The 23,925-nt window shown below is 42.6% G+C and overlaps 2 protein-coding genes across 3 annotated transcripts in view; one reads left to right on the forward strand and one right to left on the reverse strand.

Annotated features, from left to right (window-relative positions):
* CMSS1 (cms1 ribosomal small subunit homolog) overlaps positions 1-23,925 on the reverse strand; it is a 243,268-nt gene that overhangs the window by 201,705 nt on the left and 17,638 nt on the right. The window lies entirely within an intron of this gene.
* The window catches only part of FILIP1L (filamin A interacting protein 1 like), a 39,604-nt gene that overhangs the window by 5,612 nt on the left and 10,067 nt on the right, over positions 1-23,925 (forward strand). The window contains exons 1-2 of one of the 2 annotated variants that reach the window (XM_066620879.1): positions 11,209-11,249; positions 17,824-20,581. In XM_066620879.1, coding sequence (XP_066476976.1) covers positions 17,939-20,581 — 2,643 coding nt within the window. In that variant the 5' untranslated portion in view covers positions 11,209-11,249; positions 17,824-17,938. Of the gene's footprint in view, positions 1-11,208; positions 11,250-17,823; positions 20,582-23,925 lie in introns of those variants that run through there. The other variant, XM_066620878.1, reaches the window with a different exon arrangement.

A 23,925-nucleotide genomic window follows, 5' to 3' on the forward strand; every position in this document is an offset into this window, starting at 1 on the left:
ATGTGTGCATGCACATATCAACATAATGTAGTGCTATTGATATACACTTTAAAAACCCACTGCATGAAGATTTATTTATATTGCTGCCAAAGGCCACTGTGACTTCAGCTGAGGCCATGGTTAATCCAAGGTATGCTTCTCTCCTTCAACTTCCCAGCAGCTGACTGGAATCTAAGAAATAAAAGTTGATCTAACAGACTCCAGAAGAAGCAGGAAGCATGCATGAGGTACCCAGTGGAAGCTGAGTATTAGGAGCAATAGGAAAAGAAAACTGAAGAAAGAATGCTCAGTGTAGGGTCACAATACAGGGAAAAGATGTAGGATGCAAAGAAGGCACTTTTGAGATTGAGGGCAGAAAAGAATATGGAAATAAGTAGACATGTCACGAAGACAGGGGCAGCATCATGGGCTTTGGGTAGAAGAGAATAGGCTGTGATGTGATGCAGTGAAAGGTATTTGGTAGCGCACTTCCTGTTCTCCCAATGTTGCCTCAACTTCTAGAGTTAGGCTGTATGCCCAACGGGCATACTTGACTTTTTTTTTTTTTTTAAATGTTAAAATAGCCTTGGAGTACGGCTAGTTCCTGAAAATGTTCTGGGAAAATGACATTTATGACCAGTCAGTCCTTTCTGAGTAACACAATGAGTTGTTATTGGCAAAGAGCCATTTTCGAATTCATCCAAAACTATTAGCTAATTTAAGAAAGGAGATAATCTCGACATCAGAACAGTTGCATAATTTTGCTTTATTTTCACTGCTGCTTAAGATATCAGCACAAACCAGAAGACAAATACTTGAAACAAACAATGCTGTAATGTGCAGAGAAACAAATATACTTCACAGAACCACTCAATGGAACAGCCACAACTTGAGTCATTGGTCCAAAGCACACTTTCTTGGAAGTAGTTCTTCCATAAATCAGTGACGTTCACTTCCAGGATATGTAAATGCATTTACTGTCAGGGTTCTAGCACCCCTTCCAAAAAAACAAGAACAAGCTATCCACAGCAAGGATTACAAAACAGACAAGACAACCCCACACAGACAAATAGATGTGTTTGAAAGGATTTGCTTTAGTTTATAGAACAAGCAGTAGTTTTTCAGAGAGGCTTAGAGCAAAGATGCAACAAACATGCTATTGTGCTTGCTTTCCAAAAAAGTTGGTCATGAAATCAAGCTAAAACATCCACTCCTTTTTGCTTGGGCATTTTAGTAAAATCTGAAAATAGCAACAAAACATACTTCCAGCCTCTGCTGCAAAGAGCCCATAGCCTTGTAGTCTGAAGTAAAGATTAATAAAATTCTGGAAGACAAAAGCAACTCTCAAGTAAAGAGTTTGGACTTGGGGGTGCTAATTCAGAATTTTACAGATGAAACTAACTAAAGTTTTTAAGGTATCAAAAACAAAGTTGAAGCCCAAGATTAGAATTCACCAAATATTGATTCTACCTAAGACACTCCAGTTTATGTGGGCTGCAACCATATTTAATGCACCAAATCACCACAATCCAAAAACACTTGCAGTAGATTTCTAGTAGCTACTTAGGTCTTAAAATCCAAATTCAATCATGTTAAGATTTTAAATAACTACTCCTATTCTTCGTAAGTATTAACTGAACTACTTTGGAAATGCCAGTGCAGAAATTGGCTATGCCCTTTCCACTCTAAATGCCATATTAAGACAGCATGCTTATTTGTGGTTAGTTACATTAACATGATCTCAGGGCACCTGATGGTAGACTTATAGTAGAAAATTAGTAAGAGGTCCCTGCTTCAAATCTCCCTTAAGGAATGAATCCATTAGGTGACTTTCGGTAAGCCACCATTTCCACTCCAGTGCCACCCTAGCAGTCCCTCCCCTGCAGCAGCCATAAGACTGGGTAACAACAATGACCTATGTTAGATGGCTGAGAAAACTGAGAAAATGCAAAATACTTTGAGCACTTAGGAAAAAATGCTATGGGTTGGATCCAAACTAGTACTAGTGGAAGGAAGCTTGGGAAAGGGGTGTTTCCTGATCCCTCCTTGCCATTGTGCTCTCCATGCCCTCTGAATAACCACTCCTGAGTATTGAGGGACTTTCATGAACAGGACAGAATGTGGTGCGGGGAACCCGCACAAACGGAGCCAGAGGCACCTTGCATCAATGGGAGCAAATGCCATCCTGTGTCCAGTGGTCTCCCAACCCTAAAAAACAGCTTTTAGGGATGCACAGAGAGCTGCAGTGAGGGGGAGAGGGTAGAAAAGTTCCGTTCCCCAAGTTTCTTAATGCTTGGGCTTGCTTGGATATAGACCTATGTGACTATCAAGTATTTCGATAGTCTTGGTCTCTGGTCCTATGCAATACAGCCACAGAATTCCAGCACACTTTTCCCTCTTGCTCCAAGCTCTGAAAGCTGGTTGCTGCGTAAGCACTGGGGGCCAAGGTGAAGTTCTTCATTTAGCATAATGCTTAAGGCTTGGAATTGGAATTTTATACAAGCAACAGGATATTTTTGACCACAACAGAGGTTTAAGGACCTCCTTCTTACATTATGTCTTGCTGGGACATGTAACTGTGAGAAAGATGCATAAAACGTAAGCCGTGCATTTTAAGACCTGTCATGCCTTCTGAAACAATGTTTAAACAGATAAGCAATGAGGCTTTAAGCAGGGACTCTTTGGTGCCTCATGCAGGGTGGTGACGAAGCACACCAGCAACATGGTGCCTCCTCACTCTGGTGGGTCTGTGCACCAAGATCACATGGCTTTATTCCACTTCCTGGACCAGTGCTGGCCAGCATATCAGGTCTGGAGACAGGATTTTGTAAGCAGACCAGGGGGGAGTCTTCTTACATAATTTAGAGCAGACTGAAGCAAAGAAAGCTGAGGCTTGTGCACCGCCTCACTCCTCAACAAGCCTTCCCATCTTCCATCCCAATGCTGCATTATAAATTGACAGGGATTTTGGTTGCATTTCAGGTCTGAGGCCTAGACTGAGGATGGTCAGGTCAGCAGAATGCCCAGTTTTTTCACCCTACCTCAGGGGTGCCCAAACCCTGGCCCTGGGGCCACACGCAGCCCTTGAGGTCTCTCGATGCGGCCCTCAGTGTCTCTCAATGCGGCCCTCAGGGAGCCCCCAGTCTCCAATGAACCTCTGGCCTTCCAGAGATTTGTTGGAGCCCCCACTGGCCTGACACAACTGCTGTCAAAAACTGCATTTTTCAAGCTCTCTGTTGTCTTTCCCTTCACTCAGGACTCCTTAGGGCTATGGAGTTGGTTCTTCAATTGTAAAGAGAGAGAGTATCTGCTGTTTATGTGTACTGCTGTCAAGTAGCATGATGTATATCAGGGGTGCCCATACCCCGGCCCTCAGGCCACTTGTGGCCCTTGAGGACTCCAATGCAGCCCTCAGGGAGCCCCCAGTCTCCAATGAGCCTCTGGCCCTCCAGAGACTTGCTGGAGCCCTCACTGGCCCGACGCAACTGCTTTCAGCATGATGGTGACTGTTTGACCTCTCACGCGAGCTGTGGGATGAGGGCTCCCTTCACTGCTTGCTGTTTCACATCTGTGATGCAGTAGCAGCAGCCAACGAAAGGCCAGCCTTGCTTTGTGCAAAGCCTTTTATAGGCCTTGAGCTATTGCAAGACCATTCATTCATTCATATAAGTTCATCTTTAATATATCAATTTATGTATACTTATGTAAATTTATTCAAATTTTAAATGTAAATTAATTCTTTTTTCCCCCGGCCCCCAACACAGTGTCAGAGAGATGATGTGGCACTCCTGCCAAAAACTTTGGACACCCCTGCCCTATCTCATAATGATTAATTTTTTCCTGTTGTCTTTTTTATAGTTAGAAAGAAGGTATATATACCTTCTTTCTTAGGTATATATACATACAGCTTTTTTACGAACAAAAAGTAGTTTACATAGCAAAAGAAATGAGAAGATGGTCCCCAGTCCCAAAGGCGCTCAATATCTTCAAAAGGAGACACAAGTTAACAGCCTACTGGAGGGACACTATGCTGGGGTGAACAGGAACAGTTTACCCCCAGCTAAACAGAAAGGCTGCCACTTTGAAAGGTACTTTTTTGCTCGGTTACCAGGGGTAAGAAAGAGTAGGAGCTGTTGCTGTACTGCTGGTTTCTGTTTAAACCCTTTGCTTTTGCAGTGAGGTTATTATATGGAACTCTTATCAAGGGATCTACGGGGCTTTGGACACCTTAGACATGTTCACCAAATACATTAAAAAATAGATACATCTTAAGACTTTGTAGAAAGCGAACAAACAAAGGTCAAAATGCCCCAAATCAAATCAGTGTGTTCTAAATATTTTTGCATGGAAAAGCTGAAGCAGCAAGTTTAACTTAAGGACAAAGGGGAATATGGGAGATGAATGAGTACTCAGGAGTTCTTCCCTCACAGTCCCATGTTCTGACCACCATCCCACATCTCTAGTGTCTAATCTTTCCATTTCCTCATGCTAGCCTTCCATCTGCACAACTGTAATTTCCTGGCTGATGTAAAAGTTCAGGAGTTCCAGTTTTTGCTGCTACAACTGAAATCACTTGTTTCTTTTCTGGCCTAAAATGAGTCTATTTAGGAGAGAGAAATGTAGAACAGCATTTCTGTTCAGTCAGTAAAATACATCTGTTTTAAAAAATGGTTAAAAAATAAACAGTCTTCTCATGAGTGGGGCACTATTTCACCAGTCCACATGGACAAGAGGTTCAGAGGGAAGACAGCCCTTAGCATGCCCAGAGATGCTCTTGGTGGCTTCTCTTCCACCCCTCCCCCACCTATTTTACCTTCTTTATTATTATTCTTATTAACATATTATATTATCTTCCTTATTGCAAATGGCGGGGGGGGGGCAAACTGAAAGAAACTCTAACATCCCTTCACCGCAAAACAGAATCACATTTGACCCTCACTTCTTAACAGAGAACCATCTATCTTTGTAGCCTATCTGGTGAGGATTTACCTCAAAATTTTGGCCTTACTCTTGCTGGATCCTATAAGCTTAAAAAAAGTAGTTCAGCGGAGTTCCTGGGGGGAGGCAAGGGGGAACAAATGCCTCAGGGTGCAATGCCTCCAGGGGTGGCTCCAATTCCTCGTCTACCCACCGCTGCCCCCGCCCCTGCCTGAAGGCCATTGGAGAGCTGGGACAGCTGCGTGTGGCCTCCCCAGCCCTCCAAAAGTTCCCTGAGACCTCCAGAAGGCCTTTAAACCCCACTTCTGGTTTTTGGCCCCCAGACAGCAGGGGGCCGGCACCTTGCAGTTCTGACCCCAGTCGGTACAGGGGCCAGGATCACCAATACAGTAATTAACCCACTTATTACCCTTCCACTGTCCTGTTTTTGTTTTCCTTTAGTGGATGTGGTGAAGAAGGTATGATGTACACTTGCAGCTCCAAGCTACTTTTGGCAAAAAATGGTTGATAACTGTCAACAAGATGCATCCCCCATCTCACAACTCATTGTAGTCATTATAATGTCAAGCCTGCTCTACAGCTCAGCTTGCAAAAATGTGTCCAGCTAGAATCAAAATGTTTCTTCTGGTTTCTAAAATGCTTAACGAATACCACACACCTGGTCTGCCCTTCCTTATAGTCCTAACAGATAACTTCATCAGCTAAACAGAGTTGCCACCCATCCATAAGAGCTCTGCCCATAACACACAAACCCATTGCAGACCATTTGTGTCCATATTTCTTGTCAAGGCAAAATTGTGCATCTGGAGAAGTTTATCTCAGCACTCCTCTCCCATTTCAAAATACAAGGTTGAAAGACCAGAGCTTCTGGAGGAAACATAAACCAACAGCACAGTCCGCTTTAAAAAAATTAACTGATGCCAGTTTTCAGGGTTGGCCTGGAGTCTCCAGCATCAATCTCCAGACAACTATTGAAAGCAACCTTGGATATTTTAATGAGGTCTCCAGGAATTTGCAACACTCCATTCTGCTGGGGGGAAAAAATCCCCAGGAGTATCCACAGTCAGAGTGGGCAGCCCTGACTGGTAAGCTATTTTGTAAATACACAATACAAAGTGTTATTGGGTTGTATCCTAACTGCCTCTACAGCAAACAGAAGGCACTTTAGATCACACAGCAGGAGGGCGACAATGTTCACCTACCTCCCCTTAAACCTGCAGACTTGGATGTCCCATACAAACCTATTCCAGAGAGTCCTCTGACCCTCTGAAGTGAATTTTTAAAGGGTGCAGCAAGTTACTGTGCTGACAAGGAGATAGAGAATTTAGCCCACATGAGCTTCCTTCTGCTCATCCTCTTTAAGCTATTGTGTTTGACCATTAGACTGCTGTGACTAGTGATCCATTTTTCTACTGCATATGAAATAATTAAAATTAAAACAACGCTACTAGATATTCATGATTACACTTGGTCACAATAAACGATTTTACACATAGCTGCCAGCTCAAAATGTGGCAAAACTTATATGCTATGATTTTGTCTCACCATGACTGGTCCTGATAAAATGTTGTTAGAATTTGGCTTTGGGGTGTTTTTTTTTCCTCCTCATGGACCAACATGGCTATCTACAATTGTTATCCTATGATCAGTCAGTTAACCTCTTCATGCACCACAACAGCTGGTCAGAAACAAACACTGCTTTGAAGCATCACTTCAAAGAAGGTTAGAAACCAAAACCTCTTATAGGTCAGTTCAAAGCACAGTCCCTTCAAGGACCAGATAAAAGAGGTCAGCTTTAAGGACTGTACTGCCAGTTTAAGAGGAAAGGAGGAGAGTCTATTCATTCCAGTGCTCCTATGCTGACAAACAAAAGTCCACAAGTCCACTCATTTTGTCGAAAAGATTAGCATCTAAGGTACAAGTAGCACTCACTCTTAGTTGACAAATGATGATTAAAAGTCATATATCTTTTAGTTTATTGGTTTTCTACCCTACTGAACAAAAAAAGAGTTCCTGTGCATTGTTATCATTTCAAAAGATTATCAACAATCTTCTAACCCAAATTTAACGCATTTATATGTATGTAGTCTTTATACAGTTTGTGATGTTCAATGATAATATTGTTTCATTATTTTACGCTACTGTTGATTTTTTTTAAGGAAAAGTAGCATAAGAGTTCTAAAAATACAAACTTTAAAAATGTATGCAATTTATATCAGCTTATTGATTTTAAAAGGATATTAAACCATAAGACAATAAAATTACAATAGTTCTCTAAGGGCTATCAGAAAAAGAAGGCCTTACACTGCTTCCTGAAAGTATATAGACCAAGACTCACAGAAACCTGCTTTAGCAATTAATTCCATATCAAGTGGGAGCCAAAATTAAACAAAGGCTTGCTGAATTTTACCTACCCCATCCTCATATTTAACATAATGGCTCTATGGAATTTTTAGCAGGACCCTCTTAGTCCTATGAGTGCAAGAGATGGGTGAGTTCATGAAACAAAAATGGACAGTATTTAAGAATAGGACCTAATTCTGATAGTGGAGGTATTGCAAAGATTATGTGTTGGTTTTTTGTTCAAGACATAATAACAAAGTGTGCAAGAATAATCAATTGTGAATTAAGAATTTTATGATATTCAGATTTGTTTAGATAGTGCAGGGGGGCCCCTATCCACGGATTCACTTATCAGGGGACTGGGTCTGCTGCCTCCTTGGAGGTAAGGTAAGGTAAGGTCTGGTGCCCTCACTTCCACAGGGTTCAGAGGGTTCTCTGAGCCCAGCAGATGCACACACGTCCATCTACAGCACCTGCTGGGCTCAAACTGAGCCTTAGAGCCTTTTTCATAAAAGCAGAAGTAACTTTTTAATTCCAGGAAGCCAGACCTCCTAATGCCTTTTTTTACAAAAAACAAAACCTGGAAGTGCACTTTTTCTACTCTAAGGCTCAGTCTGAGCCCAGCAGAGGCCACAGACGCACATGTGTGGTCTTGGCTGGGCTGAGAGGACCCTCCAGAGGCGACAGGAGCGGAGTTCCCCTTGCCTCCAGAGTGTGGAGGGACATTCCCTGGTATCTGCAGTTTCATTTAACAGTCAGGGGTAAAGGAACCTCTGCAGATACCAGGGCACACCTGTATAGTTTGGAGTAGGGGTGTCCAAACATTTTGGCAGGAGGGCAACATCCTCTCTCTGACACTGTGTCAGGGGCCAGGAAAAAAGAGAATTGATTTACATTTAGAATTTGAATAAATTTACATAAATGAATTTATTAGAGATGGAATTTATATGAATGAATGAAGGTCTTGCAATAGAACAAGGCCTATAAAAGGCCTTGCAAAAGCAAGGCCAGCCCTTCCTTCGCTGCCGCTGTTGCATCACAGACGTGAAACAGCAAGTAGTGGAGGGAGCCCTCATCCCACAGCTCACATGGGAGGTCAAACAGTCATCCTCATGCTGATAGCAGTTGCATTCGGCCAGCATGGGGTCCAGCAGGTCTCCAGAGGCTCATTGGAGACTGGGGGCTCCCCAAGGGCCTGATTGGGAGCCCCCGAGGGCCACAAGTGGCCCCGAGGCCAGGGTTTGGGCACCCCTAGTTTGGAGAAAAGACATTTCCTTTTCTGTAGCTACTAAATCCTACTATATCACAAATTGTTCTATTATAAAGTGATTTTACACAAGCTCTCCCCCTTTCAAAAACAGATGCATTTCAGGACACTAAAGGAGCTACTTTTTTTAAGTTCCCACTAGATCTTTTTAATTCCATCACACTCTTTTTCTTAACTAAATGGAAAATGTTTCCAATATGCTGAGGATATCCCTTCTTGTCCCGGAATGATTTTTTTTTTAAAGCAAGACGACAAAAGCCTTCCAGGAATACTCCTGATTTTACACTAAATTAAAACCACAGCTGTGCCGACCTGCATTTTCAACATAATCAGGATATGCTGAGGTTTCCACTTCAGTCCTAGAGCACTTTTAGTTGGGTACAGTGTCAATTCCAACAGCTTCTTTGTAAAGTATATGCAGGTTTGCAACCTTATACCAAGGTCCCAGCATCTTTATGGGCATTACCAGCATCACATTAATCATAAAGCTGATGCTGCAGTATCTTCACAAAGCTAAACCAGCATCATGTTGAGCTGATAAATGATGCTCTGTACACAGCACTCCACTGAGAAATCTCAATCAAGTCATAAGGTTGTATCCTTATGACTTACCCACCCTTCCTCAGGCCAACAGTTCTCTGCAACCCCTGAAAATTCCCTGGGAAGTCAAGGGACTATAGTAGTGGTTCTCAAACTTTTCCAGCTCACTGCTCCCCTGATCCTTGTGGCCATTGGCCATGGCTCCCCATTACAACACCTCACCTCAGTTACCCCCAAAATGGGGATGAAGGTGTTATAATTATACACTAGAAACAAAAAAAACAGCTGCCAGCACTCTGAGGCTGCAATCCTAATCTCACTTACCTGAGAGTAAGCCCCATTGAACAAAATAGGACTTACTTCTGAGTAGACCTGGTAGGATTGTGCCCTGAGTTTGTTAGCAGCACACCTGCAGGATTTTGGAAAGGGGGGGGAAGAGATGAATTTGCTGGTTGAGGGGAAGACTTTGTTTTGTGTATATCTGCTAATTGAAAATTGATCCAAACTGAGACTCAGAGACTGGCTGCAATCCTAACCTCACTTTCCTGGGAGTAAGTCCCATTGAACACAGTAGAACTTACTGCTGAGTAGACCTAGCTAGGATTGTGCCTTTTTCTTACAATAGCAGCCAACAGAGTACCCCCCCCCACCCGAAAAGGAGGCAGGAGGAAAAAGGGGGAAGGCTGAAAAGGAATGGGTATTTTTATTTTATAATCAATTTTTGGAGACAAAGCCATCAAGAGTGGCTTTTTTTTCTTTTTGAAGGAAAAAAAGAAAGGTGAAGATCCTTGGTTAAGCTGACACAGACCTCAAGCTTATGTATGTCTACTCAGAAGTAAGTCCCATTTGAGCCAAATGGGCTTACCCCCAGGAAAGTGTGCAAAGGATTGCAGCCACACCGAGCAAGATTACAACTCACCCCAAAGTAGATGGGGGCTGCTCATACACATACACCCCAATGTGCAAGCTGCCACCCCTATTCCCACCAGGCAAGATGGAGGAATGCAGGCTGGGGCATTTGGACAACCCCACACACATCTTGGACAACCCCAAGAGCAGGCTGGCTCCTTCCTTCCCAAGCAGAGGAAAGCACTGAGCTGCTTGTATTTACTCCTCCCTCCCAGTTTGAAGCCTGCCAGGAGGATGCCCTGAGCTAATGAGATGCAGAACCTCTGCTGCTGCCCAGCCAGCCTTCTCTCCCACCTCCCCCCAACATGTTTCACATGCCCTCCTTGTTCACAGCTGCAGAAAAGCAGCAAGTCAGCAGGCAGCATGTGCGGCTGAGCTCTCCGGATGCCTCTCCCCAGATGCCCCAAGATGCCCCTGAAGGCTAGCCACGCCTCACTAGGGAGGCAGGATGCACAGATTGAATACCTCAGGACTATAGTTTCTTGGTTCCCTTCTTGTGCGAGGTTGTACAACCCGTACTTCAGAGGGTAATCATCTAACTTCTGCTCCGTTCAGCTCTTTCCCCATCATCAGCTGAATCAGGCAATGACCATCCTGCTGTGTTGGAAAGCAGAGCAAAGTTCTTCTAGGGGCTACTCCTTTCTAGTTTCCAGGTGGCAACAAGGGAGCCATAAGAGAAGCAGTTGCCTCAGAACTTGACTATATTCACCCAGAGCAAAACTGTTCCCATGCAGTCTTCTGCATCCCCCAGAGGAGCAGCTGCTCCTATGTTTGGACCTCATAGGGTGGTAAATATGTGCCTTCAGGTCACAAGTGGGGTCTCAAATGATTGGATATGCCTCAGTGCATAAAAACCTCTACAAAGGAAGCGAGACAACAGGGAGAAGGTACTTTTACTGTAAACAAAGCACACATCCATGTGAGCCCCCACTAGCAGCCTAAAATAGTACAGTCCAGAGTCTGGACTCCAGACACAGATTTATCCTCTGCCGTGATAACAAGGCCTCAATGCTGCACATCAGAAGCACATTCCATTGGCCGTATCCTTTTGGCTTCCAAAGACAGTAAAAGAATCTGCCTTTTGACTGTCAGTCAAGAATCTGCCAGTTTGACTGTCCTTTGTCTGGATCTTTCTGCCAGGCAAGTGAGAAAACACTGTCCACCTGGCCACAGCCAGCATAACAGATTGCTCTCAGTTTTAGTGGCGAGGCAGTGCCTGAAGGCCATCTTTACTTGAAACAGGTGACCAGAGGAGTACCTGCAATGCATTTAGGTAAGGTTGGGCCAGTGTCTGGGGTTGGCATTTGGGATACCTGCCAAAGCCTACAAGTTGTAACTCAGAGCCACAGGGCCCTGCTCCTTCTCCTTGCAATGTGAGAAGGAGCAAGAGCAAGGTTAGCCTGTTTGTCTGCCCTCTCTGAACATGCAAGCAATGACAAGAGCAAGATGAGTCACAGTTACTGCTCACCTTGCTCTCTTCCTCTGGGTGGTGATGCAGATTGAGCCCAGAGGAAGGGAGAAGTGAATGGGTAATGATAACAGTGGCAAGGAGAAAGTGGATCAATTCCAAGCATCCTGCCCTCTCAAAATCTATAGTGGCCATTTTCAACCACTGTGCCGTGGCACACTGGTGTGCCGCAGGTATTTGGGAGAGGCTCATTTATCAATAGGATCATTAGGGGATGTGAGCCCCCATTGACAGCACAGTGTGCCTTGTCAATTGTCAAAAAGCTGATGGTGTGCCTTGACCATTTTAGTGCCTTGCCAGTGGTCAAGCAACTGTTACCCTGCACATGCCTGATCTCGTCTGATCTTGGAAGCTAAGCAGAGTCAGGCCTGGTTAGTACTTGGATGGGAGACCGCCTGGGAATACTGGGTGCTGTAGGCTTATACCATAGTCTTTCGAGACTGAAGGTTGCAAACCGGTCAAGAAGTGTGCCGCGAGCTGAAAAAGGTTGAAAATCACTGATCTAGAGCTAACATTTGTCAAGGGGTGTGACTCCAAAGTACTCTCTACAAAGGTAAAGACTGGATGCCCAAGGGTCAAGCTTAGCATTCTCTTACTCATTTAAGGGAACAGGGACACAACTATACATGCACTGAAGCTGCTGAATTTATAAGCTAACAGAACTATGACGTATAATTCTATAGCCATCCAGTACTGTATAGTACTTGCCTCTTCATGCTCCCTACGATTATTAGCATACACAGCTCTGATGGTGCTTGTTGCTTTGGTTGGGGAGGGAGGGGCAAGTGTACCTTGAGAGTCACATGTGCCACTTCTTGGATGCAAAGTTCCAACCCGGCCTCTCAACAGCACCTCTTGTATGCATCTGGGAAGATCCAGAAGGGCAATCTGTGCATGAAAATCTTTTACTGATCACAGAGCTCCCTTGCTGAATCAGGGGGACAGAATTCCAGATGACATAAACATGTACTTTTTAAGTATATGGATCAGAATGTTTACTTGCTGGTATTTTCTCATGCAGGACAGCATGTAATGCTGCAAAACGGTATAAATACACAAGATGAGCACAGTTAACTACACAAAATTGAAACATTCAAATGCCAGGGCAAAACTGCAAAATTTAGAACTCCACAAACCATATTAACTAATCAATGCTATAACTGTTCAAAACCCAGTCTTGGAAAAATTAAGATTCTGTAACAGCCAATTGTTCAGCTGGAAAGGAAGTCTGGTAGTTAAATAGTTCAGCTTTTTAGCCTAGTGAGTAACTGTCATATGCCAGACATATGACAGGAATTCTGTAATGTTCAGGGTATCATCAAGCCAATATCTGTCTAAAAATAAAAACTTCCATGACAAAGTAGTATTTCATAAGATGAAAATGCAATACAGTGACTAAATCTGAGTATTAGCATGAGCCTAACCGCATAGATTTCCAAAAATGGAATAAAACCAAACAAACATTAAACTGATAGTTATTCTTTATTATGATTTGGTAACTATGGTAATAGCTATCATTGGGCTTCACGATAAATATTCAAAGACAGGAAATGGAGAAATAGGCAGTAAGGAAATAGAAAGTGATACATTTAAGAGTAAAGGCATCCTGCCTTTTCTGCAGTTGGGTCATTAGCATGTACAGTACTAATTAGCTTTGTCAAACTCGTGTATCACTGCATTTATTTTGCTGTGCATTTGTCTGGTCTTAACCATGACATTCTTTATGGAAAATGCCCCTTGAAAGCCACAGTGACTATGGGCCCAATCCTATACAGTGCGCGCCGGCTCACTGCCAGCACGCACTGTCGCAAACGCACCAGTGGAATACCGGTACTAGTCCAGTGCTGGCTGGCACTGGGCTATTACCGGAGCTCTGCTGCTCAGCGGTCACACGGACAGCCGGGCAGTGGAGAGGTAGGTGGGGGCATGGGGGGAGTTGGGGAGGAGGTGTTCCAAGGTGGGGGGAGGCAGGCGGAGGGCGGGGAAAGGGCGGTGAGGAGGCATGCTGTTGGAGGTGGGAGGGTGGGAGGGAGGTGTCTCCACCAGATCCTGAGCCTCCATTTCAGGCCGTGGGCCCAACACAGAGGCTCAAAATTCTACGCCAACCCTTGGATCGACGTAGAATTGAGTAGCCCCATTGCAGGGCTACTTGGCTTACCCGGGGAAAGGGGACAAAGTCCCCTTCTCCCGAGGAGCCACCAGCACTGCCTTTGGAGCACACAGGATGCAACGGCAGCCATTTTTGGTGCCACTGCAGCCCTGGGTGCCACAAGCGCTGGATTGGGCTGTATGTTACCTTCATGCTGTCTATATAAGGCTAGTAGTATAAAGGTTCTACCACTTTTTCTCCCATAAAAGCAAATACCTTATCCATGTTGAGTCTCAGTATCCTCAAGGGTTCCGTTCCAGCAACCATGTGGATACCAAAAATTGTTTTAAAGGAAATCCATTTAAAAAACAGTGTCCTTTTGCTCAGCAGTTTAAAAATAGCCTTTCTAACCGTTGTAACGCACAACAGAAGCTTCAGGCAGACCCTGATGCAGAATCAATCATACTCTTTCTGGACACTTAGAAAACCTTCACTTGGAGGCAGCCACCTCTCACTTCATCTGGGAAAGAGTGCAAAGGGGAGGAGATAATGACTTCTACTTTGCATTCTTTCATGTGCTCAGGGGGAAGGGAGGGTTCGCTTGCCTGAAAATGAAGCTGTTCTAAGCGCCTGGAGAGAGGATGATTGATGCCCTTTCCTGCACTAACAAGGTTATTGTTAAATGACCTTTTCCCTTCTCATCATGGGTGAAAAGTGACTAAGTAGGTTATACCTGTATTGTCAAAATCTGCTGCCTGTCCCCTACATTAAGGCCACGTCTCTGAGATGTGTGATAGGGATTTTGTCCCCACATGAATAATGTCCCAACTCCAGTTCCTTCATTGACTTATATAAATTCAAAGGCTATAAATAGGGACAGAGTTGGACTTTAATACCACACATAGGCTGAGGACCAAAATAAACATCAATGATGCCCATGTCAGAAGAGGAAACAGGTACTGTATCTGCTGAGCCTGCTAATAGGCAGGGTGATTCAGCCCCTTCAAGTAGCAGACCTGGAAGTACCACTTAAAGGGTATGAAAATGTGAATCAATTCAACACCTCAAGGGGGAACTATTTAAATTTTCACCCCATGAGGTTTTCCCCATTTTCTTACATGCAAGAAGTTTATGGGATCCACTTACTTCTGGAATAGGAGGAAATGGCAAGTGAGAAGCATGAAAGAATACTGTGGAGAGGAAGAGAAAAGCCACAGGGGAGGAAAAGAGAAGCCACAGGTATCTGTGCTTGCTCCTCTCCCCACAATACTGTTATCAAACTGAATTTCTTGTATCTAAAAGTGTGCTACAGGAAGGAATGTCCAGAGTAGCACAGAAGTAAACAAACAGGCTATTCATATATCATTAAAACATTTTTATAACTTTTCTTAAAAAACCAGAAAGCATCCTACAATTAAAAATAGAGTGCAAAAATAAACACAATCCAAAAGAAATATCACATAGCAGCAGCAACAACACAAAAACAAACACAGGGAGCCAACTCCAAGGAAAGCTCTCCATCAGGCACATTTGAAAAAAGAGAACAATATTGTCTAATACTGTCAGGCCCGCATCCCTGGATCAAGTGTTCTAAAGAGTCCGAAGAACTACCAAAAAGCCCCTGTTCAGAGTTCTCACCAATCTCAAAAAGGAGATTTGGAGCAGGGCCTCCACAACCAATGTGGGAAGAATGTGTTCCCTCAAGTATGCAGAGCCCAGGCCATTTAAGGCTTTAAAAGGTCAAAACCACCACCAACATGAAAGCTAACTGGCAGCTAGTGCAGTTGAACAAGAATATGTGAAAATATGTTCTCTGCAGCCCATTCCAGATGGCCGAATTTAGCACCCATTGCACCTTTTGAACCATCTTCCATGGCAGTTCCACAGAGAGTGCACTAAAATCATCCAAACAGGTGGTCACTGACGGCAGCAGCAAGCTTAGAGTCTGTGAAAAAACTTTTCTGACAGCTTGTCATTTGAAGATGATAAAAAGTGGACTGGGCCACAGTCTGCGAATCAAACAGCTTGATCCAAGACACATCCAGGCTGCAAACTTGACTCTCAGGGGGAGCGTGACCCTTTCTAAAACAGGCATCCAGATTTCACCACAAAAAACCCCAAATATCAGAATTTCTGTCTTGGATTCAGCCCCAAATTATTCTCCTTCATCTAACCCAGGGGTGCCCAAACCCCGGCCCTGGGGCCACATGCGGCCCTCGAGGCCTCTCAATGTGGCCCTCAGGGAGCCCCCAGTCTCCAATGAACCTCTGGCCCTCCAGAGATTTGTTGGAGCCTGCTCTGGCTCGATGCAACTGCTCTCAGCGTAAGGGTGACTGTTTGACCTCTTGCGTAAGCTGTGGGGTGAGGGCTTTCTCCACTGCTTGCTGTTTCATGTCTGTGATGCCTTAGCAGAAGCAAAGGAAAGGCCTGCCTTGCTTTGTGCAAGGCCTTTTATAGGCCTTGAGCTTTTGCAAGACCGTCATGCATTCATCTAAGTTCATCTTTAATATATTTATTTATGCAAACTTATGTAAATTTATTTAAATTTTAAATGTGAATTAATTCTTTTTTTCTCCGGCCCCCAACACAGTGTCAGAGAGACGATGTGGCCCTCCTGCCAAAAACTTTGGACACCCCTGATCTAACCCATAACCAAGTTCAGACAGTAACACAAAGCTACTGCACCTGGATCAAATAGAAAGAATAGAGTTGGGCACTTTCAGCATACCGATGACACCACACTGCATTACGCTCTCTCCCTCCATCTCAAAAATGCACAGTATTAAAAAGCATCAAACCATGCAATACCCCACAGATCTGCTCAACTCCACAGTAATAGAAGTTACCACATACTATCTTCTAAGTTTGTTCAGAGCGGTGAGAGCAGAACCAGCACAAACTGGCACCACCTTGCAACCATCTGATGTTCAGTTGTAACTGAGGCCCCTGCAAGTTACAGAGAAATAAACAGGCTCCCCCAATCTATCTTTAGACACAGATTGCTATGCAGGCCTACTAAGTCTCTGTCCAGTCTGAACCCTGATCAGCCTCATCCCAAACTACCATTTGTTTCCTCTCCCACATAACTGGTCATCTTGCCTCTGAACATTCAAGACTGGTCTGTAATTATTCACATCTACCCAATCTATAATTTTTTTTTTAAAGAATTGGATGAATTTGTATATTTTAAGGAAAAAGGCATCATACTGTTTATAAAAGTGGCATTTGAGCTCTCACCCATATGAACCAGTTAGCCTCTGATGTAATGGGGAGGGGCTCTTCTGACCAAGCCTGCAACAAGGCAACAACAAGGGGGAGGACCTTGTCTGTGAGAACACTGATATTATGGAACTCCATCCCAATTCAGTTGAGATATATGCCCTTCTTTCACCTTTCAGCAGGGTCAGACCTTTTTTTTTAGTTCTGTTAGCTTTCCTGACTTAATTTCTCTTGGTTATTCTTCCTGTTCTTTTGTCTGATAATATTATGTTCTGCTATTGGTCTGTTTGTGGATTTTAATGCTTTTATTCTATTTCTTAACACTGATTTCTGTGATTTGTTTTTATGTTTTTAATTTAAGATTGCAAGTTGTCCTGAGCACCTAATTGTTTGGAGAAGAAGGGTGGGATACAAAGCTTTTAAAATAAATGGTTATTAAGAATAATATACATTTATTTAAAATAACCATAAATTTTTATCAGAATGCTATATTACCTGGACAGTTAAAAGGGAGAAACATCTGCAGATTCCTATTATGATGCATTTTAATGGTTTGTTATTGACATGCAAGAAGACTTAAAATATAACATGGGTAGGCAATGTAGGCTAAGATTTTTAACAATCTTATTGGTTCTGACATTTCTAGAAACAAGATACTGATCTTTTGCTATCACAATAAGATGAAAGGCAATGAATTTAAGATTCAGTGTACCAGAATCAGAAATATGTTAACAAGCTGGTTCAGGGCAGTATACAAGATACCATTACAACTGTGTTGGACAATCACAAATAATTTACCTTCTACCTCCTATCACAGGACACTATAAAGCCACAATAGTGCCCACAGCCAAGTCAGAAAGGAAAAAGAAGCTATAAAGTTTGTACCTTTTCCACTGTTCATTCTGACTTACAGAAATATCCAATATCTGCTCAAGAAATAATATTTATTGTTTACTATACCTTTTAAAACATGTGCCAAAATAAACAAACTGTTTACAGGACACCAACTGGATGAACACTTCTTAATTTTTCAAAAAGTATCACAAAATAAAAATAATTTTTTCCTTTCAGATTAAAAAAGCTCATTGACCAAGACGCAGCCTACCAAGCAAAAAAAGAAAAGGAAAACAACAGGAAAATAAACAGACTTAAGGAAGAGTTGACAAAACTCAAGTCATTCGCTTTAATGGTAGTGGATGAACTGCAGAGACTTACAGAACAGCTAAACCTGCGAAGCCAAAAAATCCAAGACTTAACCATCACCGTAGAACAAGCACATGAGAAACTCTCCATTGCAGAAACGAAAGCTCAAGAAGAAGAGCAGAAAGCTCTCAAGCTGGAAGCAGAACTTCAGGTACAAACCAACAAGATTTCCCAAGAACAAGAAGCTGCCATGGCTAAACTAACCAATGAAGAAAGCCAGAATCGCCAACTCCGGTTAAAGTTAACTGCTCTAAGTCGCCAAATTGATGAACTTGAAGAGACGAATAAATCCTTACGAAAGACAGAAGAAGAACTGCAAGACCTAAGAGAGAAAATGAATCGAGGAGAATGTGGAAATTCTACTCTTATGTCGGAGGTGGAAGAGCTGAGGAAACGGGTGCTGGAGATGGAAGGGAAAGATGAAGAGCTCATAAAAATGGAGGAGCAGTGCTGGGAACTTGGCAAGAAACTTGAAAAAGAAGCCTGCCAGAGTAAGAACTTCAAAGCAGAAGTTGACAAGCTCAACAAACGAATTATGGAGCTTGAGAAACTGGAGGATGCTTTCAGCAAGAGCAAGCAGGAATGTTACTCTTTGAAATGCAATCTAGAAAAAGAAAAACTGTTAACCAAGCAGCTGTCACAGGATCTAGATAGCTTAAAAGCTCGTATCAGAGAGCTTGAAACTACTGAAAGCAAGTTGGAAAAAACAGAATTCACACTTAAGGAAGACTTGACTAAACTGAAATCGCTAACAGTCATGCTTGTTGACGAGAGGAAAACAATTAACGAAAAGATAAAGCAAACAGAAGAAAAGCTACAAACGGCAAATTCACAACTTCAATCAGAGAAAAAAAAAGTGATGTCGGTCACAGAGAAACTGATTGAGGAAAGCAAGAAGGCATTAAAATCCAAGACTGATGCAGAGGAAAAAATGTCCAACCTTTCAAAAGAGAGAGATGAGCTGAAAAGCAAGCTAAAAACAGAGGAAGAGAAAGGAAATGATCTCTCCTCCAAGATGAATCTGCTGCGAAAAAAGCTTCAGTCCTTAGAAGCTATCGAGAAAGAGTTCCTTAAAAATAAACTTAAGGAGACCACCAAACCCAATGCAACTTTACAGCAAGAAAACAAGATTATAGAACTAGCTCAGGAGATAGAGAGGCTCAAGCACAAACTTAAAGAAATGAAGGCCATAGAAGATGACCTCATGAAAACTGAGGATGAATTTGAATCTCTAGAGCGCAGATACATTAACGAACAAGACAAAGCCAAGTTTCTGTCAGAGGAACTTGAAGTTGTGAAAAAAGAACTGGCTCGGTATAAGTTAGCAGAGAAGACAGAATGCAATCATGAGCAGAGATTATTCAGAAAACTCAAGGAGGAAGCAGCCAAATCAGGCCACCTTTCAAGGGAAGTAGATGCACTGAAAGAGAAAATTCATGAGTACATGGCAACAGAAGATTTAATATGTCATCTAAGGGAAGATCATACAACCCTGCAAAAGAAACTCACTCACCAAGAAAACAAAAACAAAGAATTAGGACGAGAAATGGACATTCTTTCTAAAGAACTGGAGAGGTATAGACGTTTCAGTAAGAGCCTCAGACCAAGTCTCAATGGAAGGAGAATTTCTGACTTGCAGGTCTTCTCCAAAGAAGTCCAAACAGAACCAGCAGACAACGAGCCACCAGATTACAAGAGTCTAGTTCCTTTGGAACGGGCTGTCATAAATGGACATTTGTATGAAGAGAGTGATACTGAGGATGATGACAATGATGAGGAGCAAACAGTAGCCTTCAAATGCAATTCATCTGTGGCAAATGCAGTAAATAATAGTAAACTTTGGATCCCCTGGATGAAGTCCAAAGAAAGCCATATCCAAAATGGAAAAGTCCACACCAAGCAGAATGGAAACTGTATTCAGCCTGGAAATCTTGTACTAAGTCACACACCTGGCCAGCCTCTTCATATAAAAGTTACTCCAGATCATGGACAAAACACAGCCACCCTTGAAATAACAAGTCCTACCACAGAGAACTCTCACTCCTTCACTAGTACAGCTGTGATACCCAACTGTGGCACACCAAAGCAAAGAATCACTATTATTCAAAATGGACCTTTAACTCCTATAAAATCTAAAGTAGCTGATGGTTACTCAAGTCTGGAGCAAGCAATGCCACCTCTTACTTTGACTGCCTTTGCTAGATCTCAGACACCTGAGTCATGTGGCTCTGAAACTCCTGAAAGGACAATGTCCCCTTTGGCACTGACAAGCTCTCCAAGTTCCCCAGAGCAGATGCTTTCTCCAGAGCCTCTGGAAATTGGGGATAAGCATGCCGTCTTTAGAGTATCACCTGAAAGGCAATCATCCTGGCAGTTTCAGAGATCTAACAGCTCTGGTTCGAGCGTGATAACTACTGAAGATAATAAAATACATATTCATTTAGGAAGCCCTTATGTTCAAGCTATTCCCAACTCAGCAAAAACCACTAGCCCTTGCACCTCTGTGCAGGATAACAGAGCTCCAGTAGTCATGAATGGAACACCAAGTAAACCTACCAACAAAATAACCAGCAGCATCACTATCACACCAACAGCTACCCCTCTCCCACGACAATCACAAATTACAGTAAGTAATGTCTATAACTGACTCTCCCCAGATGTGTTGACATACTTACAAGCAACCCAAACTTGTTTTTTCTATACCAACAAGAATGATTTGGGGCAATTTTACTAGAATTTTGTGAGAGTTCTTTGCATGTGTCCTACAACAGTATACGGAACTAACATGCATCTTTGTCTCTTTAATCACATCAAGTGTGCGCTTACTGTATTATCTATTCATTTAAATAACCTTGTAAAACATTTAGACTTGCACCTGTATAAATGCATTCATATGTATTTACAATTTCAATAACTGATGTTATTTTTGATTGCAACTTTTTTGTGAAATATTTTTAACATTACAAACAGTAAATAATTTTTTTTTAACCACTGCTTGCAGAATTATTTTCTTGTGTGCTTCTCTGGGTGTGATTTTTTGCATGTAAAACACTTTCATTTTAAGTTATAGACAACCTGTTTTCTATATCATTAACTTTTATCATTTTATCATAAAATTTTATCATTCTATATCATTTTATCGTATCATTTTATCATTATCTTATTCATTCCCTCAATTGTTTCAGTATCAAATATGACACAAAACAGCACGAAGCATAATGCAGAATAATTAAATAATAATGATGCATGAAATTACATGAGACTCTAGCATCATGTGATGGTTGTGCTATGAGTCAGGAAGTTCTTGGTCCACATCTCACCTTAGCCATAAACTCCCTGGGTAGCCAAGGACAAGCCACTATCTCAAAAGATTGTCTTAAAGATGCGAGTTGCTTGGAGGACTTGGAAAAAGCACTATATCAGTACTAAGTAAAATCATTTTGGGGAACACAATCATGTTTTACTTACACCATTTCCCATGAATTTAAAATGAATTAAGAAAATGGTACTATAATCAGTTACTGATCTCCTCACCAGACTATCTAAACACATCAATTTAATGTGTGAACACAGAAAAGTATCTCTGCTCCTCGTCCTAGTTCTCAATTATTCTTAAGTTGAAAACCCCTACTCAATACTGTCCATCTCTAGAAAGTGAATCTCAAGCTCACTTAGGAGAGGGATCCCAATTCCATTAATGGTTTCCATTGGAAGCTACTTCAGAACTAACCTTAGGTTCTAATGCAGGACATACCACAACAAATATATCCAGCACATTAAAGTACACTCTGAAGGATTATGCAACAGGATGCATGCAATTATGCCTCCCACAGTAAATCCTCCTGGGAAAGGGAGTAGTTGGGGAATTCAGCCTATTCATCATCTCTCCTGCTGCCTGTCGTACTGACCTAGACAACAACTGTAAGCTATTTGCTGGATGGGAAAAATTCTAGTGCCTAATACTTGAACATCCATCTAAAAGCTGTAACACGCTTCCTAACTTTTCTGAGAACCAACAATTAAACGTTTTTAACACTGATTCCTAAAAATATTTTTTTCCAGTCCAGGTTGTTTGCTGCTTATTCTCCCATTTCACTGCTCTGCTCAACAATATGCAAGAAAATAACTCCATTCTTGATTCATCATTATTGGTACCCTTTTATCCTGATTGTTCTAAGTCATCCTTCTTAACTACTCTCCTCCTTTACTGAAACTTCCTATTACAGTGTGTCTCAACCAGTGGTACTCGTACCATTGGTGGTACTTGAGGTGGTATCCAGTGGTACTCACGGGACCCCCCAAACCTCCACTGCCCGGCAGAGATACCAGCAATGCAACGTGACAAGCATCTGTAGAAGGTTTGGCTCAGTGGGCAGAGCTCCACTGTGTATTTCGTGCACTCAAAAAAGCCCTTCTGTCCACCCTGAGTCTCTTACCAGTCTTTGTCATGCTGCATCTGGCCTTCCAATCTGGAAGCAACTGGCAATGACATCATTGCTAGTTACTTTTGGTGGTACTTCCAATAGGTGGACCATGTGAAGTGTACAGTGGGGGACAAACATTGAGAAACACTGTCCTATTCTGTAAGATTATTTTCTAACCTTTGTTTCCTTCACCCTCTACAGATTACTAGCAATTAAACCTCACATGTGGGAACTCAAGTATCTCAGCAAGCCCACTGGAAAGACTTGGCCATATGGGCATTTTCATCTTCATGCAAACAGCTCTGGCCTTCTTGGCCACATGCATTTGCAATCACACAAGGAAGCATTTGTAGGAACTGTGATGTATACAGATACAACTGGCAAGGTATTTTTCCAGCCACCACAATCTTGGGAATTGTTGTGGGTGTATCTGCACCCCATGTGGCTATACATATGCATGAAAGAGCAAGGTTGTGTGAACTGGCTCAAGCATTAATAACGGAATGTACCCTTCTGAATTACTGGCCCAGTTCCAATGTCACATTCCTGATCCAACAGAACATAGTGTATAGCAGGGGTGTCCAAAGTTTTTGGCAGGAGGGCTGCATGGTCTCTCTGACACTGTGTCAGGGGCCAGGGAAAAAAGAACTAATTTACATTTAAAATTTGAATAAATTTACATAAGTTTACATAAATGAATATATTAAGGATGGAACTTATATGAATGAATGAAGGTCTTGCAATAGCAAAGCAAGGCTGGCCTTTCCTTTGCTGCTGCTACTGCATCACAGATGTGAAACAGCAAGCAGTTGAGGGAACCCTCATCCACAGCTCACGTGAGATGTCAAACAGTTGCCCTCACACTGAGAGCAGTTGTGTCGGGCCAGTGTGGGCTCCAACAAAATTCCAAAGGCTCATTGGAGACTGGGGGCTCTCTGAGGGCCACATTGAGAGGCCTTGAGGGCCACAAGTGGCCCCAGGGCCGGGGTTTGGGCATCCCTGGTGTACAGGATCAGGAACGAGCTGAAGCATTCCCTCCTGCCCCAAAGCATGCAGCTACATAAACCACGAAATCTTGTATTGATCTCATGTCAACCATAGTTTTAACAAAACAGGGAATCTGCTATGTAAATAGCTGTTTGAGGGGAGAACACACATTGTCCCTTCATGCCAGATCCAACAAATTGTGGATTTTTGTTTTTAACTGGGAATGCAAAGTCTGAACCAGATCTTTATTTCAATCTTTTTGCAACCTACTCTATACATCATGCTACTTGACATCAGTACACGTAAACAGCAGATACTCTCTCTCTTTACAATTGAAGAACCAACTCCATAGCCCTAAGGAGTCCTGAGTGAAGGGAAAGCCAATAGAGAGCTTGAAAAATGCAGCTTAATTTCTGTCCAACGTTGCATATAAGCAACAGGGACCAAATATGTACCCCTGTTATATTAAAGTTTTTTGAACTCACATTTATACAGAACTCTGAGAAAGACCAAAGACAGAATGCATGCAAGTATGTTAAAAACCACCAACAAATATGAA

The sequence above is a fragment of the Tiliqua scincoides genome, chromosome 3 (genome assembly GCF_035046505.1).
Source record: "Tiliqua scincoides isolate rTilSci1 chromosome 3, rTilSci1.hap2, whole genome shotgun sequence".
Classification (NCBI taxonomy): Eukaryota; Metazoa; Chordata; class Lepidosauria; order Squamata; family Scincidae; genus Tiliqua; species Tiliqua scincoides.